Source organism: Staurois parvus, unplaced genomic scaffold, assembly GCF_062004578.1.
Source record: "Staurois parvus isolate SC_StPar_1 unplaced genomic scaffold, SC_StPar_1.0 ptg000630l, whole genome shotgun sequence".
Classification (NCBI taxonomy): Eukaryota; Metazoa; Chordata; class Amphibia; order Anura; family Ranidae; genus Staurois; species Staurois parvus.
This window is the reverse complement of record NW_028318426.1, coordinates 940789-959908: the sequence shown is the minus strand read 5'-3', so window position 1 is coordinate 959908 and position 19120 is coordinate 940789. Positions and strand designations below refer to the sequence as shown.

General features: G+C 41.0%; 1 protein-coding gene across 1 annotated transcript in view; it reads left to right on the top strand.

Annotated features, from left to right (window-relative positions):
- Positions 1-16064, top strand: part of OLFML2A (olfactomedin like 2A) — a 184217-nt gene extending 168153 nt beyond the window's left edge. The window contains exons 7-8 of the mRNA XM_089693387.1: positions 12565-12750; positions 14745-16064. Coding sequence (XP_089549513.1) covers positions 12565-12750; positions 14745-15346 — 788 coding nt within the window. The 3' untranslated portion in view covers positions 15347-16064. The remainder of the gene's footprint in view (positions 1-12564; positions 12751-14744) is intronic.
- Positions 16065-19120: the final 3056 nt, after the last annotated feature.

Below are 19120 nucleotides of genomic sequence, written 5' to 3'. Positions count from 1 at the left end.
ACTGAGGAAACCTTTGGACAGCAGCATTGTCAGTCCGAGAAGGCAGTGTTAAGCTAGCCATACATAAGTCGACTTTTGAGCAAAATGTTTTATTTATGTTTGTTCAATTTTCTAAAGGTTAGTGAAGTAAAATTTACTTCCATTTTCTACCATTGGGGTTGATTTACTAAAACTAGAATGTGCAAAATCTGGTGCAGCTCTACGCAGAAACCAGATTGTGTTCTCAAAGCTTAATTGAACAAGCTGAAGTTAGAATCTGATTGGCTACCATGCACAGCTGCACCAGATTTTGCACACTCCAGTTTTAGTAATTCTCCCCCATAGTGACAAAAAATGTGAAGGTGCAGAATGGAAACTTTTTCTTGAATTAACAAATTCCTAACAGTGTGTGTTGTTTTTGTATTAAAAATACCATTCGTTTCAAAATCGAATGTAAAAAAGCAAAGGAAATTTTGAAGTACTTTTGAAGAACTTTCATCAAGTCCTTGAGGCCTTGTTCACACCATGGTGCAGAGACGTCAGTTTTTCTGCACGTGTTCTGCCAGGGTACAATGAAATCTATGTGCCCTGTTTACACCACAACATTAGTATCACATGCAGATTTTTTCTGAACAAGAATCTGCAACGTGCATTAAACTCATTGAAGTGTGCATGAAAACTGATGTAAACTGATATGAACTAGCCCTGAATGTATTGAGAACTTTTTTGACAAATGTTCATAAGAACATTCATTCAGCAACCTACTAGTGTAAGGTCAGCCTCTGATGCACTAGAAGATTTATGTGGGCTTGGTTAACAAATTAAAGTTGAAATGCTGCTAACATTTGTAAACAGTTTTCTTTTCTTTTGGGAGAACGGTTTTACGTAAATGAATAAAAACAGATTAGTGTAAACACCCTTGATATTAAACAAGCCTTCTAGCTGTCACTTTTGCTGGACAGTTTGGTCTGTTAAAGGAAGTTGAAAAATAACAGACTTACTGGCTAGATTACCAGGTGAAAATTAGGCCTGGTTCACATGGGTGTACTGCAGCATGCAACCTCCTGAGGGTTGTGTTTACCCATATGGGGATGCATAGCTGTTCCTCACATCCCTGTGCAAGCAGTCCTATTGATGACAATTGGGACACAGCTGCATAGACACAGCTGCTTCTCCCAATTTGACATTCATGTGGGTGTGGGTTCACAAACTATTATGTGTTCAGGGCCATGCACCCACACTTGCATGGATGTTAAATTGACATCAATGGGACTGCCTCCCTAGGGATTCATGGAACATCTGTACATAATCGCATGGGTATACACTGCAGTACGCCCACAGCTCCAGATGCTATATTCACCTGATCTCTGCTGCTGTCTCCCATATACTCATCACTCCAGGTATTGGCCACTGCTCCTCTTCCAGGTTGAATGTTGTCAATTCTGATCCTGTTGTCACAGAAATGGTGGATCCACTGCACTGCTTGACAAATGTAAGTCCTAAAGAGGGCCAAGGTCTGCTCCACAGCCTTACTGGGAAAGCAGATATACTGACAGCTCTGCAGGGGACCTGCATGGTACCAGTTATCTGATGATCGCTGGTGCAATGCTTTACAGGCTCCCAAAACAAAAAATAATACACGCACATTTTGTTACCTGCAAAAAAATGTGCATTTATTATTTTTTGGCAAAAGGTGAACTTATCTTTTAATTGGCTCCTGTCTAAATTGGCCATAGCATGTGTATGTATGAATGTGAGTTAGGGACCTTAAATTTTGATTGATGTGAATGTACAATATATATGTAAAGCTCTGTGTAAATTGATGGCACTCAGGGGCGGACTGACCATTTGGAAACTCGGGCACTGCCCGAGGGCCCGGGGTCAGTAGGGGGCCCCATGAGATACCCCTGGTACCTTTTTTCATAGGCTTTTTTGAGTTTGGGCAAGGACACAGGGGCCCCATGATCCCCTTTTGCCCGGGGGCCCCATGAGTTGTCAGTCTGCCCCTGATGGCTCTATATAAGTACCTGTAATAAATACATTTTAAAAAAAGGAAAAAAAAAAAAACTAAAGATGTACCATAATGAAGCTTATGGAGAATGAGGAATACCATACTGGTTACAATATCTGCATGTAGGAAGAATTGGTGCAAAAGAAAAATAAAAGTGACAAATGAATCAAATAAGTTCTTCGCATAAATTGTAATATCTAGTCTGAGGTAGAGACAATATAAAAAACAAGGGTCCCACTTCTCATTAAAGAGAGAGGAGTGCATGCGCATAGAGGCGTGCATAGTTTGAAATATTTTTTCCATCAACATAATAGTATTCAATCTAGTAATTACTTGTGAATTTGTGTGAATAAGGCTAGCCATACATTATACAATTTTCTTGTACAATTTTCCTTTAGATTTACCAAAACCATATAATTTGAGGTCCAACCTAAACACTTTCAATTTGTATGCAGTCAGGCAGACCTTTGCACTACACAGTAGGTAAATCTAAAGGAAATTGAATAAAAAAATTGCATAATGTATGGTCAGTTTAAGCTTTTCAGAAAAATAAAGGATTCCAGGGATGTTCATAAATAAAAGACAATTGGCCATAGGTATAGTAACAGGTTTAGGACAAGTGATTAACAGGGGTCATTGAGAAATAGGCAAAGAACATTAATGGATATCAGAAATAGGAGCAGAGGTTTCAAGGCTAAATTTACCTCTGGGAACCTTACATGTTCCACCCGTTTTTAGGACTCATGTACACTGCAGCTGATAAACTCACGTTTCGGAGCTGTTCAGAGTTTTTTTCAGCAGCCCCTTAACTTACCCTAATGTTTTCCTATGTGTCCATGTACACATCTTCGTTTACAGACGTTTACAGGCATTGGAATTTACAGACGTTTTTTTAACACAGAAAACTTGCATTCAGCAGTCGATTTTATCAGCATTTCAAACGCAAAACACTTGCAAATGCTTGTAAACGTGGCAAATCGTGTTTATAAGCATTTGCGTTTGATTTTTTTTTTAACTCTTCCAGTTCTCATTGCTGTCCAGAGCCTTTTTCATTATGAAAAATGCATGCAAAGCGTTTTCAAGGTACTCAGATGGATAAAACACTGAACACAGGATGTTCCTACCAATCTTGTCACACATGGTAATGACCAATTCACACCTCAGTCATCTCCCACCCTTGGAAACAAAAGATATGTTAATGACCATTCACACCTCAAATTCCTCATGAAGACCCCCTGCCAGGGGGCCTTAATGACTCACTCCAGCAGACACCTTTCCCACCCTTGGAAACAAAAGAAATGTTAATGAGCAACTCACACCTAATTATCTCAACACATACTGCTGTCTCTGATTCTACTCTCTGTATTTCTCTGAAACAATCTGAAATAGTTAATAATTTACAACTTTTCAGTGCATTCTGGGCACTTGGGAGGTTCTCCTGTGCTTATCTTTAAAAAATGCTTCTAATCGCAAACGCTCATGAACGCGCATAAACGTGTTATGCAAACGCGGCTAAACAGACGTTTTTTAACCTTCGGTTTCCAGCAGTCAGTTTCCATCATTCAGAAGTGTCCCGTGTACATGGGGCCTTACACTTTGGCAAGAAGACTCAATGAACTACTAGAGCAACAAGAGAACTACAAGCCAACAGACGATAAGGATGTTGGTACTTATAGTTGATTTATTCACAGAACTGTGTGAATGAATGACACAGCCCTGTGGGAGGAGCCCCACACAGCCGCTCGCTCTTCAAAAAGTGACAACTAGTATGGGAACTTCTCCCTGTACTGCTGTCACAGGGAGAGAGGGGATTGGCAAGCTGCTGCAGCAGTGGGAACAGGTTACATGTTCCACCCTAAAAACGGGTGGAACATGTAACATATTCCCAAAGGCGAATTTATCCTTTAATCTGGTGGTCAAGCCAGTAAGTATGTTGTTTTTCAACAGAACAAGCTCTCCTGCAAATGTATCAGTTAGAGCAGAAGTAGGCTATCTTTGAGAGGTGGAGATCTACTTGAACAATCTGACAGATCAAAGATCACAGGAATTCGGCACCCTTTTTAAGAAAAAAAAAAAATTAAACTAGAATGGCCTAACTAAATAGTAAGGAAAACTTATAAAAATATACTAAACAAATGTCACTGTAAAAATATAAACTTAGCCTACCTTAAGGCTGGGTTCACATATGTGGCATTCCTATGCAAATCATGAAAATGCGATTTGTGTGCGGTGCACTTGGAGCCATACATTTTGTATGGCTCAAATCGCACCACACCTGCGCTAAAAAGGTGCAGGACCCTTTTTTGGTCCGCACTAGAATTGGATCTCATGGGTATTCACACCTATGCGATCCGATTCTGCACATCGCACCAAGTTTTGTGGACCAATTTCGGGGTGTTGTTAACTAAACATATACACCCGCAGCAGTTCGCATGAACGGGGTGAGATTCTGATGTGGTGCGGAATTTGCACAGAAAATGCTGCGAATTCCGGACCGCATCAGTGTGAACCCAGGCTAAAAGTGGACAGTGTTGGGCAGTAAAGCAGTCGACAATGTCAGTAGAGCAGTGGACTGTGTGTGGACCAGGGGCGGACTGACCATTTGGAAACTTGGGCACTGCCCGAGGGCCCGGGGTCAGTAGGGGGCTCCATGAGATGCCCCTGGTACCTTTTTCATAGGCTTTTTTGAGTTTGGGCAAGGACACAGGGGCCCCATGATCCCCTATTGCCCGGGGGCCCCATGAGTTGTCAGTCCGCCCCTGGTGTGGACAGTGTCAGCAGGGCAGAGGATGGGCATATGGGAGGCCTAGCCATTGTACCGTCACTTGCACACAGACATCGAACCTACCCAGCTTGAACATGGTGAGTTTGATTTTGTGCTTACAATGACCAGCTTTTATTTATTCATGTAAAACCTTTATCAAAATAGAAAAAAATATTGCTGTAACAGCTTGTGCAACAGCAGTGTGAACTGGAGTTTGGCTTCAATTTGTTAGTCTAAATCCTCTAGTACATCTAGTACTCTTCCTCCTCTCCTCCCAATGCTGCTGTCAAAAGGAGCCACTGTGCTCCTTTTACCAGAGTGGAGGCACAGGAGGTGTGTTACTGGCCAGATCACCAGGTGAAAACAGAGGGAATAAATCCTAAATAGAAAACCAATGCAGCCACCACATCTAATGACTGGTAAGCTGCAATACATTTCACTTTTTGTTTTAGGTTTAATACTGCTTTCATATTACCTCTGTATCTAAATTGTACCTAATAAATTGGGGGTCATTTCTGTATATTTAGAAGTTGAAACCTGCTATTTTCATGGTCCAACCCAAACCATTATTATGTTGTGTTGTTTGTCATATTAATACATTGCCAATCTGTCGACTGCAAGCTTAGAGTGTTATGGTCTTTATCAAAGTCACTGGAGCTGTAGACGTTACACCGCTGACAGTCCGGGGTACCACTTACTGGTCTGGTAGTGACAGCCAATCAGCAATCAAACAGGCACTGAACTAAGTTTACATGCAGAAACGTAGCCAAGCAAGAAAGGGGTTGAGATAGTTGGCAGACAAGAAAAGCAGTCAAACAGACAAGAGGTCAAGACATATGGCAGACAGAAGCAAAGCCCAAATAACAGGCTAAGGTCAGATTCCAGAAAGCACGTGTAAACATGGTGTAGTCAGGCAGACTCAGACAAACAGAACTCATTGATCAGGCAATGGCTGAGGTCACCAAGTTCCCAATATAGATATTAAACTCCGCTCCAGCATTGCACATGATTGCAGTATGCTGCCATTTGGTTAAACGTTTAGTGGGTGTTACTGCCCCCCAAATGCGCCATTTTTGGTACTTCACAATTCTTCGCATCATATAATTTGTGGCATATGTACATCCCTGTCTGCTGCGACTGAGGAAGGCAATAAAAACACAGCTCAGCAGCGCATTTTTTTTTACCATTCCCCCAACCACAAGCATATATAATTTTCCTCTAAATTATATTTCTGATCCCTGGCCTGCTTCTGTTTGTAAACAAAACAACCAGGGGATCCCGGATGATGTCAATGACCACACATGGTTATGGGCATATATGGTTAATGACGTGAACCAGTAAGAAAAGAAAAGCAAAATATGGCAAGGGGGTCCCCCTAAAATTCAATATCAGACCTTTATCCTTGATGAGGTTCTGATATGGGTTTTAAAGGGGGACTGTGAGCTGGGGATAGGTAGCATGTAGAAAAGCTCCCTGGGGTGAGCACACTTTTAGGTACAGGAACCAGTCCAGTGAGGTAGCAACAGACAGTGCAGTGTTTATTGGTACGATTTACAGCCTATTTACAGGTGATGCACAGTGTTCCCGAAAATAAACAAGGCAAAAACGACAAAATCCTAGCCGTGTCTCAGCACACACTACATAAATACAAGATCTGACTATCAGGCTGAGCAAGCCTAATGCTTATCAGTCTCCATATATGCAGTTTCACAGCTTACATCTAGGGTTGCCACCTCATCCCTTTAAAACCGAACATATATTAATTACACAGATTATGAGGCTAATTTAATGTAGATAAAGCACTAAGTGAGTTTAATTACCACCTTAATCAGCCACAGAACCTGTGTAATTAACTGCTTTCACGCTGCTCTATAGTAGAAATACTACTACTGGGCGGCAAGGCTGCACAAAATCACGTATACATATATATATACGTGATTTGCATTTCCGCCATTGATGCATAGGCTGTCAATCACCGGGTCCCGACCGGAGATTCCCTACCGTCACCCGGCAATCGCAGTGCAAAGCTGACAGAGGAGAGACCTGTGTGTAAACAACACAGGTCTCTCTCCTGCCAGCAAGGACATGCTGTTTTGTATTTCTGTGCACAGCAGAGAAATAAAAACAGCATGTCTCCAAGGTAAAACAGCACACAGTTAACCCTTTGGTCACCCAAAAGTTAACCCCTTCCTGCCCAATGTCAGTACAGTTTCAGTGCTTTTTATTAGCACAGATCACTGTATTAGTGGCAGTTAATCAGTTCCAACCTACGGTCAGAATACCCACCACAGTCGCGCTATAAGGCGCTGATCGCTGCCATTACGAGTATAAAAAAAAAATCCCAGTACATATACCGCCATTTGTAAACGCTATATCTTTCACGTAAACCAATTAGTTTACATGTATTGGGATTATTGTTTTAACAAAGACATGAAGCAGAATACATTTTGGCCTAAATTTATGACAACATTTGAATTTTTGACTTGGACATGTTTAATAGCAAAAAGTAAAAAATATATATATATATATTTTTTTTTTTAATTGTTGGTCTTTTTTTGTTTATAGTGCAAAAAAAAATGCAGAGGTGATCAAATAAACTATTTGTGGGGAAAAACGGACATAAATTGGGTGCAGCGTTGCATGACAGCGCAATTGTCAGTTAAAGTAACACAGCACCGTATCACAAAAATGGCCTGGTCAGGAAGAGGGTAAATCGTTCCGGGGGGCAGGTGGTTAATCTGTGTTTGGATTTAAAGGGATGAGTTGGCAACCCTACTTACACCAACCTTGCTGATCTCTCAGACACGACTTGTCTGTTCCTTAGGAGTTAGAGCACGGAGGGGAGAGGAGTCAAACCCGAACTGAGGATCAGAGATCACTAAGGGTGTATGAGTAAAGCACAGAGTGCCTCATAAAGAAGAATTCATCCTCTCCTCCCCTCCATGCGAAAACCACCTCCAGCACAAATTCTCCCCTCCCTGAATAGTACTTATCGTACCTCGGTATGGCATTGTTGGTGAGTCCCTACAGTCCACCATCTGCTAGTAAGTTCCCTGCCCTCATCTGCAGTGGTAGCACCTGTACAACTGCATAAGGCACCATCTACTCGCTGTATGGGGAGGAGTCTGTGACATCAGGTGGAAGAAGTCACCTCTCCAGCACCTCCCTAGCTCTTTCTGCACAGCAATCACCAGCACTCCCATGTGAAAAGTCATGTCCCAGGTTGCATTTAAAAGGTGGCCGCCTGCAGAGGACTCTCCAATCACAATCCAGTTGAGTATATTAATGCCAAAAATTTACCATTGGTGTCTACTGTTACTGATTTGCTAGGCACGTCGCAACAACCCCCTCCTCCCCCCTTACACACAGACACATATACTTCCCCCACATTAAAACACTATGCACAGGGCAGCTGCTCCTCCTGGACTCCCTCCCACTCCCTTGTTCTGGTCCTGTACCGTAGTAGGCTCCGAGCCTACATGTGCACTGCAGGACACCATTAGAAAGAAGGGCAAGGCAGAAAATAATCCATATCCTTACCTCCAATGAAAAAGTCTACATAAACCAAGAGGGGAGGGACCAGGCAGACCATGTGATAATGGCATGTGACATTATCAATAACCCTGTACACAGCTGGGAGAAGGCACACGCCTCCCTTCCCTCCCCCTGTTCCAATCTAATCACAGGGCCAGGGACACCATTATTAAAGCTGGGAAAAAATCAGGGACCCATTTTTTTTTCCACCATGGACTAAAAGAAGGACACTTTTTTCCTTCGAAAGCCCCCTAAAATCAAAGACTGTTCCCTGAAACCTGGGACATCTGATCACCCTACCCTAAATCCAAAATTTAGCACAGTGGCAAAGTGGTTAGCTTTGCCCAGCAGCTACTAGGGTCATAGGTTCAAATCCCAACCATGGCATGCACATGTACGAGTTTGCATGTTCTCCCTGTGCTTGTGTGGGTTTCCTCCAGGTACTTCTGTTTTCTCCCACACTCTAAAGACATGCTGGTAGGTTAAAGTAAATGGAGAATCCCCATATGGGACTTTAATGCAGCAACCATATCATTACACAAATACTCAAAAGAACTTTTTTTCTAAAACATATATTTTCTTACATGAACAAACTTGTGAAAGAGACATAATCTTTAAAAACCTTAGCTCTGATGGATATTGCAAAAATACTTCCTGCACAGAATTCACATTTTTGGAATTTGGAATTTTGGGAATTCTGTTATTCTGTGAAGGCAGTATTTTTGCAAAATCCATCAGAGCTAATGTTTTTAAAGATTATGTATCTTTCACAAGCATGTTCATGTAACAAAGCATATGCAAAGTTCTTTTGAGTATTTATGTAATGATATGGTTGGTTCATTAACCACTAGCCTACAAGGCACTTATACCCCCTTCCTGCCCAGGCCAATTTCCAGCTTTCAGTGCTGTTGCACTTTGAATGACAATTGTGCGGTCATGCAACATTGTACCCATATGAAATTTTTATCATTTTTTTGTAACAGATAGAGCTTTACTTTGGTGGTATTTATTCACCTCTGGGTTTTTTTATTTTTTCTTCAACAAACCAAAAACCACAGAAAATTGTGAAAAAAAAGTTTTTTCTTAGTTTTTGTTATAAAATTTTGTAAATAAGTGATTTTTCTCCTTCACTGATGTGCACTAATGAGGCTGCAGTGATGGGCACTGATAGGGTGCACTGATGGAAACTGATAGGTGGCACTGATGGGCACTGCTGAGGAGGCACTGGTAGGTGGCAATGATGGGCATTGACAGGCATTACTGATGGGCACTGAAAGGCAGCACTCATATATGGTACTGATAGGCGGCACTGATAGGTGACACTTATAGGCGGTACTGACTGGCACTGATAGGCGGCACTGCCTGGCACTGTTAGGTGGCACTGGCTGGCACTGTTAGGCGGCACTGACTGGCACTGATAGGTGGCACCGATTGGCATCACTGATAGGTGGCACTGATGGGTGACACTGAAAGGCAGCTCAGATGGGCACTGATATGTGGCATTGATGTGCACTGGTAGGCACTGTAATGTGGCATTGATGTGGCACTGATGGGCACTGGCAGGTGGCATGGATGCGCACTGACAGCTGGCACTGATGGACACTGACAGGTGGCACTGCTGGGGCTACACAGATCATCAGGGCACACTGATCATCAGTGCCCTGATGATCAGTGTACATGTCCCCTCTGAGAAATGCTGATTACCAGCTCTCCTCTCCTCTCGAGCTGTCAACGTGACAGTTCATGAGGAGAGAAATGCCTATAACAGGCATTTTCCTATTTACATGTGATCAGCTGTGATTGGACACAGTTGATCAGATGACCGAGCCGACATCTTCGGCTCTTTCCGTTGATCGGTGATCTGCTGTGTCCAAGGGACACAGCGCACTGCCGATCGTCACACTGCGCGCTCCCGGAGTCATATGATGTCCTCCCAGAACAAGAGAACCGCCTTGCGCCCGTCATTGTACTATATGGCGGGTGGGAGGCGGTTAAAGTCCCATATGGGATTCTCCATTTACATGTACGTTGGGGACGAGCAGTTAGATACTCAATTCTCTGTTATGATTCTGGTAGGTTAATTAGCTCCTGTCTAAATTGGTCCTAGTATTTGTATGTATGAAATTGAAGGTGCTATACAAGTACCTGTAATAATAACAATTATTTTACTTGATATATAATGCTAATATTATGTCAAAGTATATTAATGCGAATTAGGCACCAAAATAACTGTTGTAAGGTGTTTTTAACAAACACAACAGATCTGATCAGGGCTGGGGCAAGGGGTGGGTGGAAGGATGCAAGTGAAGTTCATACTCACAGTGCTGCTAAAGTCTGGCTGCCACCATTCCCAATAAAGATCACCTTCGCTGCAGACCATCGCACAGAACTGCACCTAGAGCTAGTTTAGAGGGAAACACATTTACTGCTCTGTAAGGCAAAGCGATCTTCACCTGACAGATGCTTTCTAGTCCCAGTCCAGCGTGATGACATTTAGAGGCCATGAGGCTGGCAGAGAGGAGAAGAATGAGTAATGCCGGCACTGCGGGGGACCTGTATGCAAGTGAGCAGCGCAGATCCTCCTTCCTAAAATTACTTCTAGACACACTGGCAGTGTAATGCTGTGTTACACTATCAATAAGGCTTTCCAGTGGAGTGGGTAACTCTTTGGGGGAGGGGGTAAAGGGGTTAATTAATTAAAAGTGCTATTAGTAATGTGCAAGTAATGTTAACACGGGTGTTCGGTGAGAGCAGAGGGCATTTTTAAGGCTAGTTAGGTTTAGGCTGGAATTCTACTTATAGGGGTTTAAATAGCATAACCCTACTGACCACCTATGCTGGGGATTAATATTGTTTCTGTTGACACTAATGCTGGGGATTATTATTGCAGAAACTATCATCAATGCTGGGAGTTATTACTCAAGCTGGCACCAATGCTGGCAATTATTGTTGCAAAAATTGACACCAATGCTGGGGGTTGTTATTGCTGCTACTAACACCAATGCTGGGGGTTAATGCTGGGGATTATTATTGCAGAAACTGGCATCAATGCTGGAGGGTACTATTGCACAAACTGTCAATGATGCTGGGGGTTATTATTGCCGCTTCTGACATCAATGCTGTGAGTTATTATTTTGTAATCTGGCACCAATGTTGGGGGTTATTATTACAGAAACTGACACTTATGCTGGGGGTTATTATTGCGTAAACTGGCACCGATGCTGTGGGATATTTTATTTTACTTCATTTACTTATTTACTTCAGGTACTCATATAGCGCCATCAATTTACGCAGTGCTTTACATTTATATTGTACATTCACATGAGACCCTAACCCTCAAGAGGCGTACAATCTAACTTACATTCATACATACACATACCAGGCACAATTTAAATAGGATCCAATTAACCTACCAGCATGTCTTTGGAGTGTGGGAGGAAATGGGAGTACCCGGAGGAAACCCACGCAGGCACAGAGAGAACATGCAAACTCCAGGCAGGTGGTGCCGTGGCTGGGATTCAAGCCAACGAAGGGTACTGCCATGCAGAAGTGCTAACCATTTAGCTGTGCTGCTGATATGATTGGAGAAACTGGCACTGATGCTTGGGGTTACTATTACAGAAACTGCCATTTATGCTGAGGGTTATTGTTGTGTAAGGGGGCACTGATGCTGGGGGTTATTATTCTGGAAACTGCCATTTATACTGGGGGTTATTGTTTCATAAATGGCCACCAATGCTGGGGGTCATTGCAGAAACTGGCACTGATGCTGGGGGTTATTACTGTTGCTACTAACATCAATGCTGTGGGTTATTGCATAAACTGGCACTGACACTTTCGCAAGACACGTGAGGGGGGGCGCAATTTAACATTTTTATCCTGGGTACCAATTGACCTTGTCATACCACTGGATCTGATAATATCACTACATCCAGTGTTGCTTTGAGGAACACTGACAGCATAGTATGTGAATTGTATATTTTCTAATGATTTTAAGTCTTTTTTGTGCTTATTTTTAAATATACGCAATACATTTGCTTTATTTGCCTAGGTTTAAGGCAGAGCAACTGGCAGTGTTTTCCATAGTAATTAAAGTGCTTCATCTTGTATTTTTCTTATCTGTCAAAGAAGCATAAAATACAGAAGCTGACTGCTGCAGCCGGTATAATTTTATCAAACACAGCTGCTTTGAAACACAGCTGAGACCCAGCTGTTTTTTATATGTGATCAGTAGTTTGGAATTGTATGGTCTTACCATGAAACTCTTTTCTCCCAGTAAGAGAAGGCACATGTGAGGGCACCATCGCATCAGTCGAGGCACCAAAAAAGCATCACAGTTATGGCCGCAATGAAGGCGCCTGGATGAAAGACCCCGCAGCAAAGGATGACAGAATCTACATCACCAATTATTATTATGGCAATAATCTAGTGGAGTTTAGAAACCTAGACAATTTTAAACAAGGTATGAAAAATGTTACTAAAATATCATGGACTTTTTTCTTTCTTGGGGTGTGGGGGGCATATCAGTTACACATACTTTGTAATTGAAGCAAACTTTCCAGTCCTGTTAAATCATGTAAAATGCCTGCCCTCATGTAAAGTTGGTCAATAATGTGCTTATAAATCTAGCAAATTAAAGGATAAGTTCACCTTGTTATGAATGGACCGCCCCCCCCCCCCCCCCGCTAACTACCGCAATAAAACATTTTTTTTTTTAAACGTGGCCAGGCGGGGTTCCACCTGCCCAGCCGTGTTACTCATTCTGTGAATGGGAAAACTACAACTGCCAACATCCTTTGTTCCACAGCACTGTGATAATTCATTGAGCCTTCCTGTCAGTAAGTATCTGTTTGCCCATACAGAATGTATGCCCAAGCAGATACACTGACAGAGGGAGACCTGCATGGTACCAGCGATCTGCTGATCACTGGTGCAATGCTTTATAGGCTCTAGAAACAAAAAATAATAAATGCACATTTTTTTACCTGCAAGGCACATGTTTAAAAGTAAACATATTCTACTTACAGTCACAATCGAGGAAATAAGCATATGAAATACACTATACAATGCATTTAAGTGTGGCTATCCCATATAATTTTTTTCATTATAATTGCCATGTACATCATCCAAAAAACAGTAACGCAGGTGCTTGCTGCATTTATATTAGTTCAATTAACATGTACCTTACTCAATTTTAAACATTAAAGGTAAGCATCCTACCTGTGAGCAAATATCATAAATGCAGGTCATCAAAAAAGGGTGTTTATTAGTCAAAGAAACAAAGATACAAAGAACAAAGAAAAAGCCACAGGTAACCTCAGGAGAAGTACAGGCAGCTCTGGAAAAAAGAGTTTGTTAGTTTCAAGGAGTACAATGTAACAGTACTTGAACGAAAACTAGCTGCATAAGCTAGCTGCCAGAAAAAAAACATTTACTGCTCCAATGTCACAAGAATGTCCAGTTACTAAATGCCTGAAAACACCTTGAAACACCCCACTGGGCTTTTTTGTGGCATTGATGCAGTAAAGGCTTCTTGTTGGCAACTCGACCATGCAGCTCATTTTTGTTCAAGTATCGTTGCCGTCGTATTGTTCTCCTTGAAACAACCACACCATCTTTTTCAAGAGCAGTCTGTATTTATCTAGAGGTTATCTGTGGCTTTTTCTTTATATCCTGAACAATTCTTCTGGCAGCTGTGGCTGCAATCTTTCTTGGTCTACCTGACCTTGGCTTAGCATCAAGAGATCCCCTAATTTTCCACATTTTAATAAGTGAGTAATCAGTACTGACTGGCATATTCAAGGCTTTGGATATCTTTTTATGTCCTTTTCCATCTTTATAAAGTTCCATTACCTTGTTATGCAGGTCTTTGACAGTTCTTTTCTGCATCCATGTGAGAGCTAACAAACTCATTGACTATTTATACACAGACACTAATTGCGATTTAAAAAGCCACAGATGTGGGAAATTAAGCTTTAATTGCCATTTGTATGTGTCACTTTGTGTGTCTGTACCAAGGCCAAACATTCCGGGGTATGTAAACGTTTGATCAGGGCCATTTGGGTGATTTCTGTTATCATTATGATTTAAAAGGGATCGAAACAACTATGTGATAATAAATGACTTCATATGATCACTATCCTTAAATAAAAGACAGTTTTTGGCATGATCAGTCATATTTTCAATATCAATGCCAAAAGTTCCCAATTTCTGTAAAGGTATGCAAACTTTTATGCACAAACTGTATGCTGCCATCACTGAGATCTTTAGACAATGGTAGTGGCCTGGCTTCAAAACAATCTGAGTCACAAACCCAGAAGAAGTATGCAAATTAGTGATTTCACTTCATGTGCTTGTTATAGGCTATTTACTGAACCAAAATAATTCTTTACAGTTGTGATTAAGTAGTAGTTACTCAGCAGTGATGTCTCTTAACAATCTGTTACTTTGGTTTAGGTCGATGGAGCAACTTGTACAAGGTCCCATACAATTGGATTGGTACAGGGCATGTTGTATATCAAGGAGCCTTTTATTATAACAGAGCTTTTACAAAAAACATTATCAAGTATGATCTGAAGCAGCGTTTTGTAGCAGCCTGGACACTCCTTCACGATGTGGTATATGAAGACACCACTCCATGGAAGTGGAGAGGTCATTCTGATATTGACTTTGCTATTGATGAAAGTGGCCTCTGGGTCATTTACCCATCTGTGGACTACGATTATGCTCAACAAGAAGTCATTGTCATCAGCAAACTTGACCCCAATGATTTATCTACAAAGAAGGAGACAACTTGGAAGACTGGCCTGAAACGGAATTCCTATGGAAACTGCTTTATTGTTTGTGGAATTCTGTATGCTGTGGATGTGTATAACCAAAAAGAAGGGCAAATATTTTACGCTTACGATACTCATACAGATACTGAAGCAGATCCAAAGTTGCCTTTTATTAATGAATATGCCTTTACAACACAGATTGACTACAATCCCAAAGAGAAAGTACTATATGCTTGGGATAATGGGCACCAGTTGACATACAAAGTGAACTTTGTCGACTGATTGGATTGATAGTGTGTTAAGACATAGCCTATGCAAAGAGTGCACTTTTACAAATCAATTAAAATGAGTTGCTTGGGGAGCAACTAAAGTATTATTTTGGGAGTCAGAAGAGGTTTAGCCATGAAAAGTTTAATGGTTCAGTAACATGGTATGTGACTAATCCCTTGTCATGAAGCTAAACAATACTTTGGATGTGTGAATGGACATGAGATGAATGCCCCATAGTATAATAAAAAGTCCACTTAATTGTCAGCCTTTTGACATCCTATATTTTTAAGTTTACCCCTGATGAAAGCAGTTGAACAGATGTAACAAAAAACACTTGGGATCAACTATGCATTCAAAGGACCACCAAAGTAATCCCCTATCTTCCATGAACTTCTAATTCTTTACTATGTATTATGTTTTGGGGTTATTTTGTCATACAACATTATTTTAAGAAGCAAAAAATTTGTTTTGCCCAATTTTTAAAAAGTATTACGCTTCTGTTAAAAGATTAGAAAAATGGGAACAAACTCCCCCATGCCAAGAGCAAACAGCGAAAAAGACATTTGCAAAGTATACAGACCTCTTCTTGTTTTTTTCAGCTTTTGCCAATATACTGCATGCTTCTGTCCTATGAGTGCTCATGGTCTGCGAAACATACTGTCACCATTTTATTTTTGGCGTTGTGAACAAAGATTGTCTTTTTATAATTATCAACTTAATTTTCAGTCCAGTTACAGTTTCTTGACATTATTTGTTGTCATTCACGACTTATATAAGTCTTAATTGTTGCCAAGACCTAAATTAATACTGTATACGTTGGTATCTGCCAAGCAGTTAATGTTTGAAGGAGTGTGCTTTGTGAACATCAGTATTCAATAACAGATCACGCAGTCATTACTGAATACCAAAATTGTTTTGAAAATAAGTCAACAAAGAACCCATATATTTGCTAGATGTTGACTGAAATACTAAAAGTTAATTAGGTGGGTGGTAGGTGGGTCTTTCATCTTCCAAAATTTGTTTTTCAAGTAGGAGTATCTGCCCAAAGGTTTTTGGATGGGAAAGTTGTAGCACTAATAAATTAATTTACATTTGTTTGCTTTGGCACTGATGCTCATACTACATTTGGTGTCAAAAAACATCAGTAGTCATATCCAAAACTTGAAACTAACCCCAGATCTCAGCCTAACCACTAGCACAAACTGCTAAGGCTCATTTAACCTATTATCCAAACCATGATATTTAATCCTTCCAGTTTTCCCATTTCCTGTTTACTCTCAATCCACAACCATACAAAATGTATACTTCTTACTTTTTTTGGGATGTTTGTTGTGCCCAAACAAACCTAAACTCACAGGCCACTTTAGTAGGTACACCTGTTCAATTGTTTGGTATCACAAATTGCTAATCAGACAATCACATGGCAGCAACTCAATGTATTTAGGCATCTAGACGTGGGGCTGTCCACTTGTTGAAGTTCAAACTGAGCATCAGAATGGGGAAGAAAGGGGATTTAAGTTACTTTGAGGGTGGCATGGTTGTTGGTGCCAGACAGGCTGGTCTGAGTATTTAAAACATTGCTGATCTACTGGAATTTTCATGCAAAGCCATCTCTAGGATTTATAGAGAATAGTCCAAAAACAAGAAAATATCCAGTGAGCGGTAGTTGTGTAGACGAAAATGTCTTGTTAATGTTAGAGGTTAGAGGAGAATGTACAAACTAGTTCAAGATAATAGAAAGGCAACAGTAACTCATGTCAATATGGATCAAAATCTCTGAGAAATGTTTCCAACGCCTTTTTGAATCTATGCCATGAAGAATTAAGGCAGTTCTGAAGGCCAAAGAGGGTCCAGTACTAGCAAAGTGTACCTAATAACGTGGCTGTTGAGTATATGTCATAATATCTCAACAAGCACCAAAATATCTTTATTGAACATAAGGCACAAACAAAAAGTTTTCAGAACTTGTGCACCATAAATTGTGTGTTAAGACCACTTTATTACTATACAAAATGTTATCAAATCACTAGACTACTGTCCTTATAGGATAGGTTTAACCTCAGTAAATCTCTATGTTTTGCATGGATGCCAAGAGCCTGGTAAATTCCTATAACTGTCAAGTAGATCAATCAAGAGAATTTCCCACCAGGACAACTGTCTTCCTCACAGTACAGTCATCATTTTTGTACCTGATCTCCCTCATAAATTTCCATTGAGTTAACGAAGCCAGTGTGAATGATGCACTTAGTGTTGCAGGTGAAATTTCAGATAAGAGCTTCTTGTTGCTAAGGGGAATGGCATCCTACACAGAACATTTTAGACCAGTGGTATCAAACTCAATTTCATCACAGGCCGCATCAGCATTAAGTTGCCTTCAAAGCACCAGCTGTATTTGTAAGACTATGTATGCAGAGTTCAGGAATACTGCTACATACAGAGTGGAGGGCTTTAGGGGTGCGCTACATACAGAGTGCAGAATTCAGGGGTATGTGTTGTGCAAAGTTCAGAAGTGTGCTGTGTACAGAGTGCAGGGCTTAGGGGTGTGCTATGCACAGAGTGCACGGTTTAGCTCTCTTTCAAGGGCTGTCCACATCTCTTTTCCAGTTCTGCTTCTCAGGTTTGACCTCTGCACCACTCTGCCACTTTACGGCTAAAAAGTTCTGGGTGAGGGCCACATGAAATGACCTGGCAGGCCGGATTTGACCCCACGGGCCTTGTGCTTGACACCTGTGTTTTAGACTATAAAGCTGTTCTAAAGTGGACTCTCAAACAATTGCTGACAGGTAGTATTTCTATGACAGAAAAGCCCCAATTGGTCTCCTGTATCATAACTGCTTCTCCCTGCCCATCAGTATTGATGTATACGGAGGATGGGAGCCAGTCAAGCAGCTGAAGAGTCCAAACCCGGAAGAAAGATCGGGAGAAGATTGCAGCACCAGTGACAGATAACTCTGACACCACAGTGTTGGAGGGGATTGTTTGGTAGTTTAGTCTGCCATAATGTGCTGATAGGTTGCTCATACTGTAACATTATGGAATAAGGTACCCAGGGTCCATTTTTTTACTTTTTTATTTTTAAGACCAGGTTTAATTCTGTTTTATGCAGAATGGCAGCCAAAAAAAACTATAAAATGAATAGCCCATTGAAATAATAAAACTAGACTTTGCTGTTATAGTCAATTTCAATCCAAAGAGTTTTTCCTGCAGTACCTTTTTCTGAGTTTCCTTATCCTGATGGCCAGCACTATTCTTACCACTTTCTGAGCCCAGTACATTCTGGACCGACATCCAGCTTGTGACTGAACAGTGAAGAGAGAAGCAGGACAGTTATTAGTTCATCTCTCTGTCATTCTGCTTTCTCTTTTTAGCAGCCTGTTCCTTGTCAGCCCATGAACTCTTTGACTCCTTATATGCTTCTTCCTCTCACCATCCAGCCCTGCTGTACAGGCTGATACCAGGCACAAACACTGAAATTCAGGTACATACAGAGCTTACCTTAAAAAAAATTACATTTAATAATATATTAACAAATACAGAGCTGCATTCATTTGTGTTTATATATCTGCCTATAGTTCAGCTTAAAGGGTAACTCCATTTTGTTAAGAAAAAAAATTCCCTCTGGGTGATCTGTGTACATTGTAAAGATTTTAACAAACTTTGTTACAGATTTCTACCTGTTTCTACTCTGTTGTTTGGAGAGTGAATCTGAATGTGAATGACCTTTTCATTATTATTCAGCTGGTGCACTTGCAGTGTTCAAATGAGGAGAATGCAGGGTCTGTTTCC